The sequence below is a fragment of the Melitaea cinxia genome, chromosome 27, assembly GCF_905220565.1.
Source record: "Melitaea cinxia chromosome 27, ilMelCinx1.1, whole genome shotgun sequence".
Lineage (NCBI taxonomy): Eukaryota > Metazoa > Arthropoda > Insecta > Lepidoptera > Nymphalidae > Melitaea > Melitaea cinxia.
The window spans coordinates 637,373-658,300 of record NC_059420.1 but is presented as its reverse complement, the minus strand read 5'-3'; the positions used below and the strand labels follow the sequence as shown (position 1 = coordinate 658,300).

The window sequence follows — 20,928 nt, the reverse complement described above, 5'->3', positions numbered from 1 at the left end:
CACTCGACAACTTTGTTGAAAATCAAACACCTGGACAACGTTTCGAATTTAACGTGTTTATTGTCATTATTGATAACGTACTGTCTGCTTTAACTAAACGTATGAAAGCATATCATAAAATTACAAGTGTTTTTTAAGTTTTTCGACAGCTAAAATCTCTTACAACAGAAGAAATTTTGGAAAAATCCCCAAGTATGGTCAGTGCTTACGAAGATGATTTGGAGAACAGCCTAGGCGGTGAATTAGTGCAATTTGCAGAGCTGCTGAAAACTGATGTGGCTAATGTTATTAACAGCAAGAAACAGGAGCCTCTGGAACAGCAATTTTATAAATTTTTATTAACACATATAATGCCGTACTAACAAATGAACTAACTGTATTTTTTTTTTTGTAAAATACGGTCATGGAATGTGAGGAATGTCTTAATTCACTATTTTCGTTACATTTTACATAATGTAATAGTGAAATAAATAAATAAATAATGGTGGCTGCCATATATGGCTGACGCGGCGCCACTGTAATAAAATTCTCAATGGGGCCGCGTCAGCCATTTTGTCAGCCATATGATTTCAAAAGCGCGCGAAACAAACGCGTCGCTCGCCGCCGCCGGCGCCATTTTGATTGTTTAGCAGCCTGTGTTTGCCCCCCGCGCGTCATTTGTCGCTGTGCATCGAAGGAGACTGCAGTAAATAGTTGTTCAGTTAGTGATTTAGCAAGTTATTAGTTACTGATTTGTGATTTTCAACAAAAAATGGAAGATTTTTATGATGATTTGGACTACGAACTATCGCAATTAGATTTAACAGTGTATAATCAAGAATGTAACACATTATCAAATAGTGATGCTACACAAGTATTTGACGTTGATCTCGATGATACAGTATCAATCGCACGGACCAAAAATCATCATCGACGCCAGATTTTATCCGACAGTGAAGATGATCAGATTCCCGTGTTACCAACCTCACGAAATACTGAAGTATGGTTCAATCCGTTGGGTAAGCAACCAAGTATTATTCCATATACTGAATGTCCTGGGCTTAAGCCATTTTCATTGCGATCCAGCATGAGTTCAGCTAAACCAGCAGAATTTTATTCATTGCTAGTACCTGACAGTATATTCGAGTACATAGCCGAAGAAACAAATCGCTTTGCTTTACAAACCTTGAACAAAAGTGCAACAAAATCATACCGAATGCAGAAATGGATGCCAACAAATTGCCATGAAATTAAACGGTTCTTTGGCATTTTAATTTGGATGGGGATAGTGAAACTACCTCAACTATCTTTGTACTGGAGCACTAACAAATGTTTTGAACAGAAATTTGTCAAGTCCATTATGAGCCGAAATCGATTTGAACTCATTTTGAGGATGTTGCACTTTGCCAATAATGAAATAAATCACAATAAGGAGGACCGATTGTTTAAAGTTAGACACTTATTAGATATGCTAAATGCTAATTTTAAATGTCATTATACACCTAATCAAGAAATGTGTGTTGACGAAAGTCTAATCCCATTTCGTGGCCGTGTTATTTTTAGGCAATACAATAAAAATAAGCGACACAAATATGGGATAAAACTTTTTAAGCTGTGCTCAAACCCAGGATACACTGTAAAAGTGCAAGTTTATGCTGGCAAAAATTATGAAAATGTCAATACTACTCCGACTAATGTTGTCCTTGCCTTGTGTGACGATTATCTAAATAAAGGACATACGGTTTGCACAGATAATTGGTATACCAGTTTGGATCTGGCACGAAAACTACTAGCGGGACAAACTCATCTCATAGGCACACTTAGAAAAAACAGACGAGGTTTACCTCAAACAGTTGTCCAAACAAAACTGAAGACAGGAGAATTCTCAGCTCAAGAAAATGACGACGGAATAACAATTATGAAATGGAAAGACAAGCGGGATGTACTGCTGCTGTCTACTAAGCACTCCGTAAGTTTCAGAAGAATAACTAAAAAAGGAAAAGAAAAAATTAAACCGAAGATTGTGGTAGATTATAATCATGCAAAATCAGCGGTTGATCTGTCAGACCAAATGTCCTCTTACACAACCCCTCTTCGGAAGACAACGAAATGGCCCAAAAGATTGGCGATGGAGTTATTATTGAATACAGCGATTGTAAATTCATATATTTTATATAAATTAACAACCAAGAAGAAGCTCTCTGTCGTCCAGTTTAGAACCGCGTTGGTTGACTACCTCGTGCATACAGGAGTCCCGGAAACTAGTGCCTCCTCTAGACCTAGGCGAGTAAAGCATGAATTGAAGAAAAGGCAAGGATTGGCCTCTGCCTGTCGTAAATATTGTGTTAGGTGTTATAAAGAAAACTGTGCCCAATTTGGGAAGAGTTCATGCTCGAAATAAAACCAAAAGAGTGGTAACATACTGCGAAGACTGCCCGAATGAGCCACACTATTGTATCAGCTGTTTCAATATAAACCATAGATATGTTTGAGTTTAAACGTGTTTGAACATGATGATTGATGTAGAATTGATTTATTATTTTGCCAATGCCAACTTAAATATAAATAAAAGCAATTAAAACATTTACCTATAAATTTTATTTGCAAAAACCAACTATTTTTGTAATCACTCTTTTGTTTTCGAAACTTCCACTTACAAACTTGATATTTCTCAAAATGTAAGTAAAAGTGTCAATGCCATCATTACAGTTATAATTTACTAGGCCTTGTCAACCATACTACATATAGTTTAACATAAAAAACGTGGCTGACGACGAAAAATCGTGCTTTCAAAACAAGCATATTCCGTCAGCCACATATGGCTGACACGGCCCAACTGGTTTGGAAAATGTCAGCCATGTGTGGCTGACAAGGCATTATATGTGTTAAATAATTCTTTAGAATCGTGTTTTCCAAACTTAGAAATTGCCTTGCGCATTTACTTATCTCTCATGATCACTAACTGCAGTGGCGAACGTTCTTTTTAACATTAAAACGTATTAAAAATGAATGAAGGAACACGATGGGTCAAAAACGTCTTAATCATCTCACTTTGTTGAATATAGAGCACAATTTGCTTAAAGAAGTCGATATTGAAAGTGTTATATCTAAATTTGCCCATATTAAATCCATAAACGTTTATTTGTAACAGTTTTGTTTTATTTAATTCCCCTTAACTTGAGAACCTAAAGTAAACCAAGGGCCCCTTGACAGAATTTGCTACAGGCCCCGCGCTGGCTTAATCTGGCACTGGCTCCAGCGGGGTTCGAACCCCCGTCTCCGAATGACCGTGTCGGCGCTCTAGCCAATTAAGCTATGGAACGATGTACCCGCTAGATCGAAATTTTTGATATGATGATTTTGATATGATGATTTATATTCGGTTTAAGCGAACCGTGGCGCCGTCTATAGTGAGTTCTTTACAGAGACCCGTAACTATTCAAAGTTTCATATTACAATGAAAATCTTTGACAGGAGACGACACCATGCTATTTTTAATATGTACCTTTTTATTTTCGTGCTATCCACACATTAGAAATTCTAAAGATTTTTGAATATCATATCAAAAATTGACCGCTCAAACGGGGATCGAACCCGCGTCTCCGACTGACCGTGTCGGCGGTCTGGCCAATTAAGCTATGGAACGATGTACCCGCTAGATCGAAATTTTTGATATGATGATTTTTATATTCGGTTTAAGCGAATGCGAAGCGGGAAAAGGGGATGTTATGAACAAATATATTAACAAAATGCAACACATGCAGTATGTAAGCCTGGGAAATTTATACGAAATTATTATGTCAGCGATAAACCCCGTCGCTTCCATTTTTTTTTTATATTAAGACTATTGTATTTAGTTAAGTTCGTTTTCGATTTTGTGTTAGAACAGTTGTCAGTAATTACATTAATTTGCAGCAGTAAATAAAGTTTTTTTTTTTTTTTTAAAAGAGCCAGCCTAACAGTTCTCACCGACAACAAAACATGTTCCTAAAACATGTTCCTAGCGCAATCAAACCCTCAAAGAGTGATAGACAAAGATAGCTGTTTATAACACGTTTTGTTGCCGGTGCGAATTGAAAACAGAAAAAAGGGGTTCATGTTCACGCTATACGGACGACAAAATTAGAAAAATGTTGGAAGATAGTAGTGATGACGGACAAGATTTTAGTGGTGGTAGTGGAGAAGAATACTTATCAAATCGAACTGATGTTGATGATTCGGATACTACGCGAAACCAATCTGAAGATATCAGTTCTATCAATAATGAAATGCAGTTTTTTCGAGAACTTTCGGCAGTTAGTTTGAGAATACCGGTCGAAGAAAATGTGATAGGATTAGTAGAAAATTTGTTAAACCCAGAGGAAGTGGGCATGAGGAACTACAATGGTCGGAGAATATTTTTCCCATTGGCTGTAGAATGACGGTTGAATACAATACCGCTAAAGAAGGGATTGACGTTTCAGATCAGCTTGGTTCCTATTATTCCCCTCTTAGAAAAAGCCTAACTTGGTATAAGAAAATTGCATATGATCTCACTTTTCAAGCCGTCATAAAAATGACTGTACTGCAAGTTCAAGAAATAATTATTTCGGTCTTGGCTCAGAGAAGCAGCGGTTAAAAAGCACCACCCAAGGCCTCAAACGCGAGGAAATACTTCCATCACAAGTCATCAACTAACAGAAATCTCTAGGAATGACGGAAAACTAGTTCGGAAGCGGTGTTCTGCCCGTTATTTCAATATAAAAGCAGCTCAAGGCAATCCCCTTCATGCAAAACAATAAACAAATAGTGCAAGATCAAAGCCTTCTGCTTAAGCTCTTTCAATGAAAAACATAAAAACTGATGTGTGGTAAAACGAATATAGACAACAGCTTTAATTGGAAGTAGCACATTGAATACGTCTGCAACAAACTCCGCCAGTTTTTAGCTAATATTTTGATATTAAAAAAGAGGATACCGCTTAAAATCAAAATTTTATTGTACAACGCAATTGCTGGATCTCATTAGAATTCATTGATTATTTTATATTTTTTGATTATTTTGTTTTTATTGAATTGTTTAAATTGTTTGTTAAATTTAATGTTATTTGTTGTGATCAACTTAACTAACGCATTGGGTTACTGTAATGTTAGTTTTAAGTTTTTGTTAATGCATAAATAAATAAAATAAATAGATACGGTCCAAGTAGCTAAGGACGGACTTATAAAACGTACACTAAAATAATCTTGAAACTTCAAATAAAAAAATATAATAAAAGCCATTTTAAATTTTAAGGATACACATAAACACTGTGATGATGACCTAATATTTTAAACATTGTAATATGTTACCAGTTAACATTAAATTTTAAGTATTTAATGTTAAAGGAAAATTATTTAAATCAAAAATTCTGGCAACGTGTTAAACACCTTACTTACTTACACTACCATGTGGACTACTAGGCGAATACACAACACATATGGTGAGCGAATTACAGCTTATTTAGTACCGAGACTACTAAATGACCTACCATTAAAATTGTTCGAAAGTATTACACCAATTAATACTTTCATGCGAACAACTTATATGTACGTCACATATTGTTAGATATGATATGGCACAACGTACTATAACGTTCAGCAAAAACCCGATTTATTGAGCACGACGAAATGGTACAGTGGCTGGCCATACTTATGTTTAAAAGTTTGGTTGCTGTGCCACAACATATCGAATTCAAAAAATTGTAGTGCTACGCCGCACCGAAGAGTGATGTATCTTTATACAGGGTTACAGGACAAGTCGACCTAGATCCGTTAAGGGCGTATAGTACACACCATTTCTGAATGATTTCACTATGGAACCCCCCATCCTAAACTTAACCGTTTTCGAGATATTCGAGTTTTAATTTTTTTAATGAAAATGCCCAATTTTTCGGCTATTGAATTGAATATTTTGAATTTTTTTGACTCTTATGATTATTTTTTTGGTTTTTTACATGAAGAATGAGATGCTTAATGACCTTAATGACTAAAATTGCCCGTAAGTTAACTAAATAGGTCGTTGTAAACGATCGAAACTTAAGAAAATAAGTACAAATTATAAAAACATATTTTTCTTTTCTGGATATCTCAAAAAATTATTATGGCACTTGCTCTGCAGATGTGCTTAAGAACAACTGCATTTTATCAGCTATCCAATGAGGTATAACAACCTAGGGTTGTATTTAAACTCATAGAAAAAAACATAGTTGAAAAGGTTCAGGTAATAGGTCTAACGGGTCGGCTATTGTCCTTCAAGTTAATCCGGTGCGTGTGAGCGAGACAACTTAAGATGTATGCAGGTGAGAGTGAGAAAAATAATGTGCAAAAACAAGATCTGAATGGTGATACTTATGAAAATTTCTTAAGAAGTGACTTAGGTGACCTTCTAGATGATCTCCCATTAAAATTACTGCGGGACATGTGGTTTCAACATGATGGCTGCCCTGCTCATTTCAGAAGAAGCGTTAGGGAATGGTTGGACACTAACTATCCTAACAAATGGATTGGACGAGGTGGGCCTTTACCCTGGCCAGCCAGATGTCCCGACCTGACCCCCATGGATTTTTATGTATGGGGGCACATGAAGAGCCTCGTTTACAGTGAGCCCAACCCCCTATCGTCAGTGGAAGTTCTCATAAGACGACATAAGAAGAACATTAACCATTAGTGTAGTGAAAAGTGGACTACGTGAAAAAATGAGAAAATATGTGCGAAATAGAGGTGGACACGTGGAACATGAACTTCAAAAACATTAGGTGAATAAATGCTTTTTTGAACTGATTTATTGTTTCATTTAGCTTACTACAATCACCGACGATCTTGTAATGATGATGATGCTGAACATAAGTCAAATTAATTAAATAAGCGCTATTTATTCTGACTGCCATGTAGCCTTAGAAACTAAGTTTCACCTTTGAGGTTAATAAATATCCTAGAGTGTTATACCTCGTTGGATAGCTGATAAAATTTAGATGTTTTTAAGCACATCTGCAGAGCAAGTGCCATAATAATTTTTTGAGATATCCAGAAAAGAAAAATATTTTTTTATAATTTGTACTTATTTTCTTAAGTTTCGATCGTTTACAACGACCTATTTAGTTAACTTACGGGCAATTTTAGTCATTAAGGTCATTAAGCATCTCATTCTTCATGTAAAAAACCAAAAAAATAATCATAAGAGTCAAAAAAATTCAAAATATTCAATTCAATAGCCGAAAAATTGGGCATTTTCATTAAAAAAATTAAAACTCGAATATCTCGAAAACGGTTAAGTTTAGGATGGGGGGTTCCATAGTGAAATCATTCAGAAATGGTGTGTATTACACGCCCTTAACGGATCTAGGTCGACTTTTCCTGTAACCCTGTATAAAGAAAATCCTTTACAACAAGATTCTTCCTCACTTACAGCTACTACATCAAAGGTGTCTGAATCCAGTACGAGCATTGCATGCACAAATGAAGATGTTGAAAAAATGCAATGTTCGCAGAATACTTTGCGCTTAATAGTAAAAAAGCCAATGATGTATATTGGAATCCTTGTTGACTGCTATTTTTAGTTCATTTAATATATAAACACACCCACATACCACATGAACATATATTAAGATATAAAGGGTGTCTCAGCGCCGATTTTAAACTTTAAACACGAATTTCTCGGGAGTCTGCGGGGCTAGCGGGAGGGGAGGGGTAGCGTTCGATCGCAAACGAGCGTGGATTTGTTAGTCACTATGTCGCAGTGGTCTGGCGTGCACCGCGCGTACGCAGTGGAGGCGTACTTTTGCAATGAGTTTTCGTTGAGTGAAGCACAGCGCAAGTTTTGTAACCGCTTTGAAATCCGTCGCTTAAGTGACGCACCGAGTATTCAGTTAATTAAGTCGTGGGTAGAAAAGTTTAGAGCGACAGGATGTTTACTGAATCATTCATTTCGCCCTCGAAATAGACCTGTGCGATCGATTGAAAACATCGAACGCGTCGCCGCTGCGGTCGCGGAGCATCCACGAAGATCAGTTAGAAAACATGCTGCCTCTTTGAGCCTCCACCGTTCAAGTCTTCAACGAATTTTGGCCTTAGACTTAAAATTACATCCTTACAAGATCCAAATAGTTCAAAAAATCAAACCGGAAGACTACAACAAGCGTAAAATTTTCTGTCGGAAGATGTTAGAGAAATTTTCAGAGGAAAATGGGATCGACAATGTTTACTTTACTGATGAGTCACATTTTCACCTCGAAGGGTACGTCAATGCTCAAAATTGCCGTTACTGGTCATCAAGCAATCCAAAAGAAAAACATCAGAAAGCATTACACAGCCCCAAAGTTACTGTATGGTGTGCAATATCGACGAAGAAAATCATTGGGCCATTTTTCTTTGAGAATGACCAAGGTGCAACGGTTACAGTGACGAGCGAGCGGTATATTGATATGATTAATATTTTTTTTTGTACCGCAGCTGCAAGAAGAGGATATTGACAAGTCAAGTGTGTGGTTTCAGCAAGACGGAGCCACAGCCCACACAGCTAGGGTCTCCATGGGCACACTAAAAGCGTTGTTTCTGGGTAAAATCATCAGCCGCTTTGGAGACATATTGTGGCCACCTAGATCTCCTGACTTAACCCCAGCTGACTTTTTCTTATGGGGTTATCTCAAAGGAAGAGTTTATGATACCCCCCTTTCGAGTTTGGAGCAGCTGAAGGCTAAAATAACGACAGAAGTGAGAGCCATATCAGTTGACGTTTTACGGCGTGTCTCTACAAATTTGCTTGTCCGTTTTGAAGAGTGCATTCGCCGTGATGGAAGACATCTTGATGGTGTAATATTCCGTACTTAAAATCCGCAACAATACATTATAATTTACAGTAATTAAAATATTTCAAATACAATTTGTTTTTTTTTTTATAAATATTTAAAGTTTAAAATCGGCGCTGAGACATCCTTTATATGACAAGTTAAAATCTTTTAAAGATAATTTTACAAAGCTTAGTTATGCTAGAAGAACCTTAAATATTTTAAAACGAAAGTTAGATGAAGCTATATTATTAATATTATGTAATTTAATACCTAAGTAAATTTGTTAAAGTTATTTCAAACTGAATGATAAAAATATAATCAATATTATAATACTAATGTAAACCTTCTATATTATTATTATTTATTCTTCTAACCCTAGAGACATAACGTGAGTCAGAACGACTCACGCGTCAAACGTTTTCATCTCTTTCTCTCCAACCATTTTATGTATCGCGTCGTCCGTGCGAGCCAACTCAGTACGCGGCCCGACGTCCTGAACGGTGCACGTGTGTCGCAGGTAAGCATTGTATTTACGTAGATATAGTAACACGGTGAGTCAGAATGACTCCATGTTATGTTATACGTAACATTTTCAACGCGCCTTAATATAATGATGATTATTTTTTTGATTATGTTCTTGTTTTAGGTTTTATAGTTGATTGTTCGGCTAAACCTACTCCACGATGATATCGTCTCGGCCACTGAAAGAATTAGAAATTGAAAATTTGTTGTTGGAGGAAGAGTCAGAAACTTTTGATGCATGCAGTGAGGACGAAGAGGGTCATTTGAGTGTAGATGACGTACAAAGTGATTATGAGGATGATTTACGGCCGAACCCAATATTCAATCTAAAGATAGAGTAGTTATCGACTGCTAATAACTAACTATCTATCCTTTGTAGTTGTCCTAATAATTCGGATAGGGGACCACTATCTCCAGTTAGCTGTAGATAGACCGGCTACCTGAGCAATCGCTTACATTCCAGTATACGCAATGTCACAGACGGCCTCAGTTATGTTACATAGATGTTTTGTAGTATTTAAATTTGTCATACATATTTTATTCATATTAATCTTGTTTTATAAAAATATGGACATATTAATTTTTACACAGATTTTTTAATTTAGAATAAATCATATTATTTTAATATGGAATGCACGGTAAATCTAGTAACGGAACGTTTTTACACGACCCGTCAAGACGCTACGAGGCCATTACGCTTTATTGAATCGTCGTTTCGTTTGAATTTGTATAATTTGCGACCCAAGTGATACCAAATTGTTTGTTTTATTCACAAGATAAGTAAGTATTATTTCACAAGAAACTTATTATTTTTATTCAAATTTGCGTAGGAATCTTAACATTTAATTTTGTACTTCAGTCCAAAGGAATGCCATTAACCAAAGAGGAGATCATGCTGTTGGTGCCATTAGTGGAGGCTCATCAAATTATTTTTAGTAAAGCCGCTAACGCCAGCAACAACCGGCTGAAAGAGGTGACTTGGTCTAAAATGACAGACCGTTTCAATTCGTTGATAATCAGTAGCCCACGGACACCTGAGCAGCTAAGGCTTAAATGGGAAAATTTAAAAAAAGCTTCTCGAAAAAGAAGTACTAAAATTAGGATGAATAACCTGAAGGTATGTATTAGAAACTTAAAAAATATAAATACTAATGCTTTTTAAGTTTTGATATGCACAATAAGGCGCTAAAATCGCATCAATCATGTATGAGCAATACATATAATTAAATAGGTATAATACATATAATTAAATAGGTATTGTATTTTGTACTTCATATTGTCTTGGTGTACATAATATATAGAATATATCATTGATGTAGACACCTAATATGAAGCTGTATTATGTAAATAGTAAATGTAAAATTAATGCAATTTGTCTTCCAAAAGTAAAGTATATTTTAATAAGAAATGACTACTTGTGAATACAGTCCGACAGTAACATTACTAATAACACCCTTCAACTTTCAGACTGGAGGTGGAAAACCAGAGTACATTCCACCAGATGAAGCGCTGGATAAAGTAGCAGCCATTTTAGGTTCGACCTGTGAAGGTTATAGCGTTCCGTTTGGTGGTGATGCTGTGGTCGAGGATGTGGAAGAAATGGTGCAAGAAGCAGTGGTTGTGGATGTACCTTATATTGAGAACACTCTACCAGTTATTGCTTCGCCTGCTTTGTCCCCGCACACCCCAAAGTCCAAAAAGTTTCTTTTTTCATCCACCATTAGCAAAGGTGCATATGGTTGCTTGTTATTGGGTTCTACATAGTCAAGTCATAGACAAGTCTATACTTGTGAACTACTTTATTTGTTTATTTATTTCATATATGTTATTTGGTGAGCTGTACACGACACTGGGAATTATTTATTTATTTATACTTTATTGTACACCACAACTACATTTCAAACAATAAACACATTTAAAAAAATATTTACAGACTGACAAGTACAATGGGCGGACTTATGCCTATTTAGCCATTTCTTCCAGACAACTCGATTCTTTATTAGGAAAAATTAAGCTTACTTTTTTATGCTTATATGTACTTGATTTATTTTATTTATTTTAGTAAAGGTTCATATATATTATTTTACTTGATGTTTAAAATATTTTAATTTCAAAGCAATTTAACTGGAACTAGTTTGATTTTAGCTAAAATCATAGTGGTGGTGATGGTAAATTATAGTAAACAATGTTTGTTTAAGTAATTTTTCCATAATAAATGACTTGTTCAAACATTATGTTTCTATTTCTATATAATTTTTGTAATTTATGAATATTTTATAACTGTTGTCTGTGTAGAAGGTAGAAATATTTCTTTTAGAACATAACCACAAAATCCTTTACATCAGTGATGTACTTATATACTAATATAATTGCTTAATATGATTTTTAGGAAAGTTAAAACGCCAAACTCTGGCTGAGGACATAAAAATGTCAGTCAAAAATAGGAATCGGGCCATTGCGGAATATTACGATTCAAAAAGAAAGCAAGAAGAGGAAATTTTTGTTTAAAAAAAAAAAGTTAGAATTGGATATTCTTGAGAAGGAAAGGAAATTGGAAAAACATAAATAAAGTGTTTTAAAACATTTGTTTTATTTACCTTAAATAATTATTAATTAACGATTGACGTTACCGAATCTGATTTAAAGAATGAGACTCCGGAACATTTGCAGAATTAATAATTATATTCAAATTGGGTATACCTACTACTGGTTCGACTTCCTGTAATTTTTTTTGTCTGCAAATGTTATGCAATACAGAAGTAGCAACAACTACAGCCTGTGTTGTTTCCATAGATAGCCTTATTTTTAATGACAAAACTGGGAATCTTCTTTTCCAAACTTCGAAACATCTGTAAATTATAACCAACAGTGAATTAATTTCGTTCTTAATATTTAGTAAATCCAATGTTGATTGTGGATTCATTGCCTTTCTATAGTATTTTGTAGTTTGAATGTGTACTCGGTTGTAGTTTGTCATTATTACATTGTGTATTCCTGGCCTGGCTGCTATGGCCTGAAAATACCTAGGATCTGTGACAGTTTCACAAAATATATGTTTGACGCCATTCATTCCCTATATAGGTAAAGGAATAGAAACAAATGGACTTCCCCTTGGGGAATATTTCATGAAAGAGTTATTGAAGATTATCCATGGATCATGTAGAAATATAACCTGCGATAACTGGTTCACGTCCGTACCTATTGCTAAATCTTTACTCAGAGAACCTTTCATACTGACGATAATTGGTACAATACGCTCAAACAAAAGGGAAATACCGGAAGAACTAAAAAACTCAAAGCAGAGGGCCATTGGAACCTCTATGTTTTGTTACGATGGTCCGTTAACGTTACTGTCGGAAGAGCTAAAAAACTCAAAGCAGAGGGCCATTGGAACCTCTATGTTTTGTTATGATGGTCCATTAACGTTACTGTCATATAAACCTAAACCGTCGAAGATGGTATATCTATTGTCATCCTGTGACGAAGTCGGTGTCGTCAAATCTAGCTCCGGAAAACCAGATATGATTGAATCCTATATTCAAACGAAGGGGGGTATTGATTCGTTCGATCAAATGTGTACGCAGATGTCATGCAGTAGAAAAACAAATAGGTGGCCTATGGCATTATTCTATGGCATGCTGAATATAGCTTTTGTCAACAGTTATGTTATTTATTGCCGCAACATGCAGTCTAAAAATGAAAAGCCGGGCAAATAGACGGGCATTTATGAATCAGTTGAACACCGACTTAGCAAAACCATGGATGGAGAAAAGGCTAGAAATTCCTAACCTGAGGAGAATATTACGTGAGAACATACAAAATATTATACCAAATTCTTCTGTAACTAACCTAGTACAAGGAAGGATGAACCTCCTGAAAAGTAAAGGTGCCTTCTGTCCATGGAAACTTAGAAGGAAAACACAAGCCGAGTGCAACAAATGTAAAAAACCTGTCTGTGGCGAGCATAAGATATTGACTTGCTTAGACTGCAAGTAGTTCCTATTTCGAGACTGATTACTTAATATTTCTATTTTTTTATGTTTTGAGTTTATTTAAATTTATTGAAAAATTATAATTTGTTATTAGATAAGTCTTTTTTGCCTTAAAGAAGAAGATATACTCAATTTATTTTTCATTTTCTAAGAATTTTTAACTTTTTTTGTTTATAAGTAAGATCAATGTGGGTACGACCGTCTAGGGTAAAAGACCGTCTAGTGGCAATAACTTCTGTTTTTGAAAAGCGCGCGCCATGAGTCTTTGTTGATAAAAAAGTATTTATCGTGGTCGTCCGATCATAGCATAGATGTCGCTAGTATCACTTGTTTAGAATATGTGAAGCCGCCATTTTTTTTTTCACTATTTTGCGAGTTAGACGGCGGTGTGCAGCAAGTTTTTTTTTGTTTTTAAAAAAAGTGGTAAATTGGACTAATTTTGACAGTTTCGCTGATCACGTAAGTAGTTTAATGTTTAATTAACATATAAGTGGGAATTGAATTAAGGAATATTGCTTTAGTTTCATATTTATGCCGGTGTGAAATTTCTAACCTTAAAATTAAATAGGCACCTATGAATGGGAAGACCGTCATATGCCGGTCTTGCCTTTATTCCAGATATTGTCAACCTTTATGACAGATCGTATTGTTACGAACACACAAAGAAACTAGCGCCATCTAGCGGCAACCATTGAAACCACTCAAAGACAGCGATAGCATGAAACTCTCTACTCAATACTAGATGGCGTTAGAGGAACTACTGTGGAACTATATAGAAGTATAGTCTCGAAAACCGGGTACATGCGCGAACTTTCCAGAATAATCTGGGCCTCGTCTCGGCCGATATAAATAGCCGCAGGGAGGCGAGCGAGTGCAGTTCAGTTTGAGCAATCTTCGAGGCGACTTCAAGAGTGAAAACTAGTGATCAAGAGTGATACCAGCGAAACCTACGACATTGGCTACGACTGAGGACATCGTTAGTGCTTAGTGTTTGAACCTAGTGCTTTGTGTTGGACCTAGTGCTTGTGAATAAAGTCTTGAAAAGAGTCAGCAGGTCTTTCTCTCCAAATCCTTCGAACCCTAACACGTAACAGTATTTTATGCAAATCACATCTCACCATATAAAAAAAAAATGAGGTATGCGTGGAGTGGCCTAGCCCTTCACGCGGCGCCAGAAGAGAAGGCGCGGAGTGGGACGTGGACCTTGGCGGTCCCCCCGGCACTAGAGGGCGGTGTGAGCGTCATTTATTTATTTATTTTATCGTCATCGCTCGCCCCCCTTGGTGATTTGTTGGTGAGTCTGGCGCTGCGAAGGCGCGGAGAAGCGGGGTGGGGATTTTCCCCCCTGCTCCTAGTGGACGGGCGACCTCGGCGGCGGTGACCCCGCCGTCGGGTAGAGTGGGCGGGTTTCCCGTCTGCTCTACGCCTCATAAGCTCGTAACCCCGTGCGAGGTGTCGTGGTCATGTCTCGCGGCTTCGTGCGGGACCGAGGGGTCTTGCCTTAACCGGCCGGATCTAGAGGAAGAAGACCTCTATAAAAATTACCCCGAATCCTAAGCGGCGACACAGCGCGAAGGGATGCGTGGCCGATGGGAGGTTCGGTCTGTGTCACCCCTTAAACATGGACAAGTGCGAAAAAACTTCATTAACCCAGGAGGGTACCGGCGCCTCAGGCAATGGAGAATCCCTTCGCGCTTCGGCGCGCAGCTCTGTCGAATCTGGGTTGGGCAAAACACGTGTTTGTGTTTCGGAATTTTCCTATACACACGACAAGAGGCCCGAGAAGGGCGGAGCGGACGTTGTGCCCGAGAAGGGCGGTGAAGACGTAGGGTCCGAGAAGGGCGGAGTTACTGACGGGGCGAGACAGCCGCGAGTTGTCCTCACGCGTGTGGATAGCGTCGGCTCTCTCTCCTCGGTCGACGGGAGGTTTTGGGGGACGGGATCAGATTCCGACGGCAACATGTCGTTGGGATCTTCCCGCCGCCGAAAACCTCAGTTTAGAAAGAGGATCCTATCTCCGGGCTCCTCGGAGGAGGAAAAAGAGAGGAAAAGGGCGACGCCTGGCAGAGGCCTAGGTCGACCGGCTACAACCGGCCAATACGTCGGACTGGCCGAAGCCAAACGTCGCCTTAACGATGAAAAGGAGCGTGAACTTAAAATCCAGGCGGAGAGCGAGTTGGCCGACATGGCGCGGGCGGTCCAATCCAGGACAAGCTCACGTCAGTCGGACATGTCGCTCAGCGACGACGCCGAAAGACATGGAGACGCGCTTTCTCGAGCGGAAGGTTACCTCGAGCTTCTGCAAAAGGTGACCGGAAGCTCGAGAAACCTCAAGGGCACCTACATCAAGGCCCTCAAGCAAGTCCGTAAAGGCATGAAGGAGGTGGTGGAAGAACTCGCCAGTCGCAACGCGACTGACGAGATCGTCCACCTCAGGGCGTTGGTGGCCGAACTCCGAAAGGAGAAGGAGGAGTGGAGGGCGAAATTCAACGCCCTCGAAGAGAGGATGGAGAGGTTCATGCTGTCGCAGGCTGCGGCGCATAAACCTCAGCGTCCCGATGACTGGGAAGAAAGCGAGCGCTCTCTCGCGTCCAAACTGAGCGACATGCTCAACGCCTCGATCGACGCCAAGATCGAGGCGTTGAGCATGGGTGTCGCAGAGCCGCGTCTCGCGGAGAGCGGGGTCCCCCCTGTGACCGAGGCGGAGCTCGGTGCGGCCGTCGCGAGGCTCAAATCGAAGCGCACCGCCTCGGGCCCGGACGGCGTGCCGGGAAAGGTGCTGAGCCTCGCGACGGGTAGCATGGGTGGCAGAATTCGGGCCCTGTTCGACAGGTGCCTGGAGCAGGGCCGGTTTCCCCAGGTTTGGAAGACGGGCAGGCTCGTCCTGCTGAAGGACGGACGGTCGGCCGAACAGCCTTCGGCCCATCGACCGATCGTGCTCCTTGACGAGGTCAGTAAGGTGTTCGAGCGCGTCGTATTTTTGTATTGCATTCTGATGGTTTTTATCTTTTAGTCTATTATTATTTTATGAATTGAACTATGTTTAGAGAATAAGAGCTACTTCGCGCTCTTACGTTGGCTATAAAAGATTTATAGTGTTTTTTTTTTCAGGATATGTTACTGAGAATGCCTTTTTGGAAATTGACCGATTTTTAAGAAGAAAAGATTGTGTTTCACTAACCCAAAAAAAGTGGCCATGGATAATTACCCACTTCATACTTGCAAATCATTGTCATAATTGTACTTGATTGAAACATTAAAAAAACCGAAGCTACTAGAAAAACCTTCTGCATTATGGAATATGGATAAGACCAGCTTTTCCAGGGACCCTGCAAAAACTAGAATTGTAGTAGTCAAATTGCACGCCGCAACTCGAGTCATTTCTTCGCCAGGAAAAGAAAATACAACGGTGTTACTAGGAGCAAATGCACAAGGAGACAAACTACCGCCGCTAATAATATACAAAGGAAAACACATGTGGGACACATGAGTGTCCCCTGAAGCTTACCCTGGCACAACTTAGGCAGCTACTAAAAACGGATGGATGGAGTGATGTTTTTGATAGTTATTTCAAGACATCTTTCTTGCCCGCAATTGGGGAAGAACGTCCAGTTCTGCTAATTTACGATGGCCACGCGACCCACGTCGGATTAAATATAATAGAGGAAGCTCGAAAAGCCAATGTAACTATACTGAAACTACCGGCACATACTAGTCACGTCTTACAGCCGCTTGACTTGGCAGTAATGAAACCATTTAAAGGATTGCACTGCCCGCAGCGTCGGAGCTAAGGTGAAGTCAGACGCGGAGCTCAAAGGTATTACTGTACTGTACTCCTGTTAGAAAATAACTTATAAACGGCGCATGGATTGCACTGCCCGCAGCGCCGGAGATAAGGTGAAGTCAGACGCGGAGCTCAAAGGTATTACTGTACTGTACTCCTGTTCGAAAATAACTTACAAACGGCGCATGGGTTGCACTGTCCGCAGCGCCGGAGATAAGGTGAAGTCAGACGCGGAGCTCAAAGGTATTACTGTACTGTACTCCTGTTCGAAAATAACTTATAAACAGCGCATGGATTGCACTGCCCGCAGCGCCGGAGATAAGGTGAAGTCAGACGCGGAGCTCAAAGCTATTACTGTACTGTACTCCTGTTCGAAAATAACTTATAAACGGCGCATGGATTGCACTGCACGATATATTAATAAGTGTTATGAACCAAATGTAGCAACACTAAACTATTATATTATCTATGACAGTTAGTATAGTTTACGAAATGGTTTTTATCTATGAGCTGTCATTCGTCACCTTTTGAATTTAAAAATTTGCATCGTTTTTCCGGTCTCCGTATAAAAGTTACGCTTTTGTTTGTACTTGTTCGTTCTCGCGAAAAATTATCGCCTTTTGTTGATCGAACCATCCTTTGTTGTTTGAAGTAATTTAATTGTTAATAGCAAATTGTATTCCTTGTATTCCTTGTTGAATTATTGTGAAAAACGTGAGGGAACTACGCCGAACAACGGCCATTTTGATTGCTGGTTCCTGCTTCAGCCCGCCACTTCAGTTAAGTATAATTGATTAGCATTAGACGTAATGATTGGCCAATTATAGTTTGATGTTAATTAAGTTATACCTGGCGAGGCTTCACCGAACAGTATTCAGTGAAACTAAGGTAGGATTTTTATTTAAGACATTGAGTGTTAGCTCTGCGTACTGCAGACAATTGTTCGTCCCGTTCGTACCTGAGATCACGCTTCCACTCGTTTTCAATATACTCCAGGTCGGACGTAACAATAAGTGTAAGAGAATTGTGTATGTTGCTTTCTGTAGTCGATTTAAACTATTTGTTGCTGTCTCTTGTGCGTGATCAAATAAATATTTTTTCTTTATTTCTAATATTTTATATTGAAGGGCAGTCAGGGCAGTAATAAATCAGATTTGAATAGATCAAGTCGTTTCACATCTCCGATGACATAACCTTATGTCGTGTTGTTAAAAGGACATTTTGAACACTGGTGATTGTCAATCATATTTTTATGCACGGGAAAATAATGTACAAAATTTATTGTTTCTGGTGACTTAGTTGTTTTGCAGCGGTCGCACGTGAAAGAGTTGTTATATGTGTTTAAACTTGAGTTGCAGTGATATAGTTCGCATTAATCAAAACAAAATAGTTTCATATGTCAACTAGCCCGTTGGCGCAGTTTATAGTGACCCTGCTTTCTGCTGTAATATAAATATTTATTTATATATTTATAAGTATATTTATCGAAAAAAAAAATGTAGCCATACAAGTCGGCTGTTACCTAAAACACAAGCATTAAGAGCGAGTACACATTAGGCGTTTTGAAGCAGCCGCGCGCTTCGAGATACATGAGCCGCCATTTTTTTGTACATTTGAACGCGCGCTGTCGTGTAGAGTGGACGCATATTCACAAAAATAGAGACCGAGCACTTCGATACAGACTTATTTATCGACGAAATCCAAAAGCGTCCATGTATCAATATGGGACATGGAAAGTCTTGATTATAAACACAAAATATTAAAAAGAAGAAATTGGGAGGAGATTGTTGAAATTTGTGATTGTGAAGACAATTTAGAAAAGAAAAAACTGTTGGGCATGTATAATTATTTATTGATATTACCTATAATTATGTCATATTCGGTAAGTACTTAAATCATGTTGTCTTGCCACTGTAATTTTCCCTCGTTCACAAAAGAATTGGCGAATTTCTCTCTTGTAGTTCTAGCACACAAGCTACCTCGTGGTACATTTTCTAAATTAATAGATTGTAGCGGTGAAAGATAAAGTGTGTCTTCATATCTATAACCATCACGTATTCGAATATAATTGTGTGTAGTATTGTGCAAGCTTTAATGGTATTCTCCGCGAAATTAATGTTTACATCTATCGGTCTACGAAATATTCGCCATTAATTACTCATTATTCCAAACGTGCATTCGGTATAGCGCATATTTCATATGGGCTCGGGGATCGGGTTAGGAATATTTAACTTATATATCTATCATCCTTGACTTTTTGTAACTTTTGTGAAGTGTTTATGTATTTGAGTTTGGTTGAAAATGGCATCAAATAATACTACCACGTTTATTGAAAAGCTGTCTGGCCGTGAGAATTATGCGAGTTTGCGTTTTACAATGCAAACCTACTTGCAACATGAAGAACTCTGGGACTGCAAAGAAAACAACTCAGAAACTGCAGATAGTAAACGGGACATTAAAGCTAAGACTAAAATTATACTCTCAGTCGATCCAATAAATGACGCGCACATTCAAGAGGCTGGCACTGCCAAAGAAGTATGGGAGAAATTGTCCTCGGCGTTCGACTACTCAAGGATAACATTCTTAATTGGTCTGCTGCGTGATCTGTGTAAAACATCGCTAAGTGAATGTAAAAATGTAGAGGAGTACAAAATAATGGGTATGGCTCATATGCTCTCATAGGCTTTAAGATAGATGACGAGTGGCTGGGAACACTGTTACTCTCCGGTCTTCCGGATACATATCAGCCTATGATAATATCCATAGAGTGCTCTGGAACAAGATGATGAGCTTGTAGACAGTTTCATCGTTAAGGAACGTTCCATGTTGAAATGAATTACAATAGACGTAACTCTAATTCTAACCACTACAATATTATTTAAAATAAACTAAACGAGTCTTTTGTTACTATGTATTTTTTTTTTTTTTTGTTACTTTGGCGTAGAAACGTTTATGATAAAATTTCAGCAACAAAAACAGAATTACAAAGTTACGTTTGCATTCAACAGCGCAAGAAAATGCCACTTCGCCTGAAAAAATAAAACATTACAGAGAAAAGTTGAAACCAAATTCCGATAAGATGAAACAAATAAGGAAGAAAAATCTAGAAAGAATAAAATCAAAATATAAATATATAAAAAAAAGATATCGGCAATGACAGAAACGGAAAAAATGCAAAGAAAAATATGGATATAGCAAAACAAAACCAAAAGGACAAAAGAGAATCTAAAAAAGAAGCAAGTAGTATAAGCTCTTTATCAAGAACAGCTGTTTTAGCGGACTCAGTAAATAATATCAAAACATCGGCTACGGAAAAAACACCACCGGACGAGATGTCAACTGTAACACCATCAACTATTTTAAGATTGTCCGAAGCTACAGCAAGTCTGCGAAAGTCTAGAAATAAATTGAAACTAGAATATAATAAAGCCCAAAGTCAATAAAAGGCAGAATAGAAGTCTTAAAAGCTTCTTTGAAATTACTCAGAAAAATTGTGAAAGTAATAAAGAGTCCTGATAAAAAAAAAATTGCAAAAATGATCTAGTGATGGATAGTAAATAACAGACGTTTATTTCAAGAACAATTGGTGTACAAGTTAGAAACAAAAAATCGATTAAAAGTATTTCGAGAATCAAAAAATCTATGATAGAATTTTATATTCGAGATGACGTAAGTAGGGCAACTACAAGCAAACGCGAATGGAAAGCTTTAAAACAAAATAAACAGAAAATAAGATTGAAATTAAATTAATGTTGAGAGGATTGAAAATTGTCAAGTCTTTTTTGATTAAGGTTGGAGACTATACAAAGCCATGGAAAAATATATTTCATACGAAGTTATTAAAA

General features: G+C 38.0%; 2 protein-coding genes across 2 annotated transcripts; both read left to right on the top strand.

Moving 5' to 3' along the window:
• Nucleotides 1-751: 751 nt before the first annotated feature.
• On the top strand, nucleotides 752-2,380 carry LOC123667236 (piggyBac transposable element-derived protein 4-like). Its single transcript, XM_045601192.1, has one exon. It carries the CDS (start codon nucleotides 752-754, stop codon nucleotides 2,378-2,380), a length of 1,629 nt encoding a protein of 542 aa, XP_045457148.1.
• Nucleotides 2,381-10,119: 7,739 nt separating this feature from the next.
• LOC123666730 lies at nucleotides 10,120-11,900 on the top strand. Its single transcript, XM_045600795.1, has 3 exons — nucleotides 10,120-10,424; nucleotides 10,775-11,036; nucleotides 11,697-11,900. The coding sequence occupies exons 1-3, from the start codon at nucleotides 10,176-10,178 to the stop codon at nucleotides 11,813-11,815; spliced, it is 630 nt and encodes a 209-aa protein (XP_045456751.1). The 5' UTR covers nucleotides 10,120-10,175; the 3' UTR covers nucleotides 11,816-11,900.
• The last annotated feature ends 9,028 nt before the right edge of the window (nucleotides 11,901-20,928 follow it).

Coding starts and splice junctions, on each gene's coding strand:
- LOC123666730 (XM_045600795.1), top strand. CDS start 10,176: ATGCCATTAACCAAAGAGGAGATCATGCTGTTGGTGCCATTAGTGGAG. Junction 10,425..10,774: donor TTAGGATGAATAACCTGAAG/GTATGTATTAGA, acceptor TTCAACTTTCAG/ACTGGAGGTGGAAAACCAGA. Junction 11,037..11,696: donor TTCATCCACCATTAGCAAAG/GTGCATATGGTT, acceptor TATGATTTTTAG/GAAAGTTAAAACGCCAAACT.
- LOC123667236 (XM_045601192.1), top strand. CDS start 752: ATGGAAGATTTTTATGATGATTTGGACTACGAACTATCGCAATTAGAT.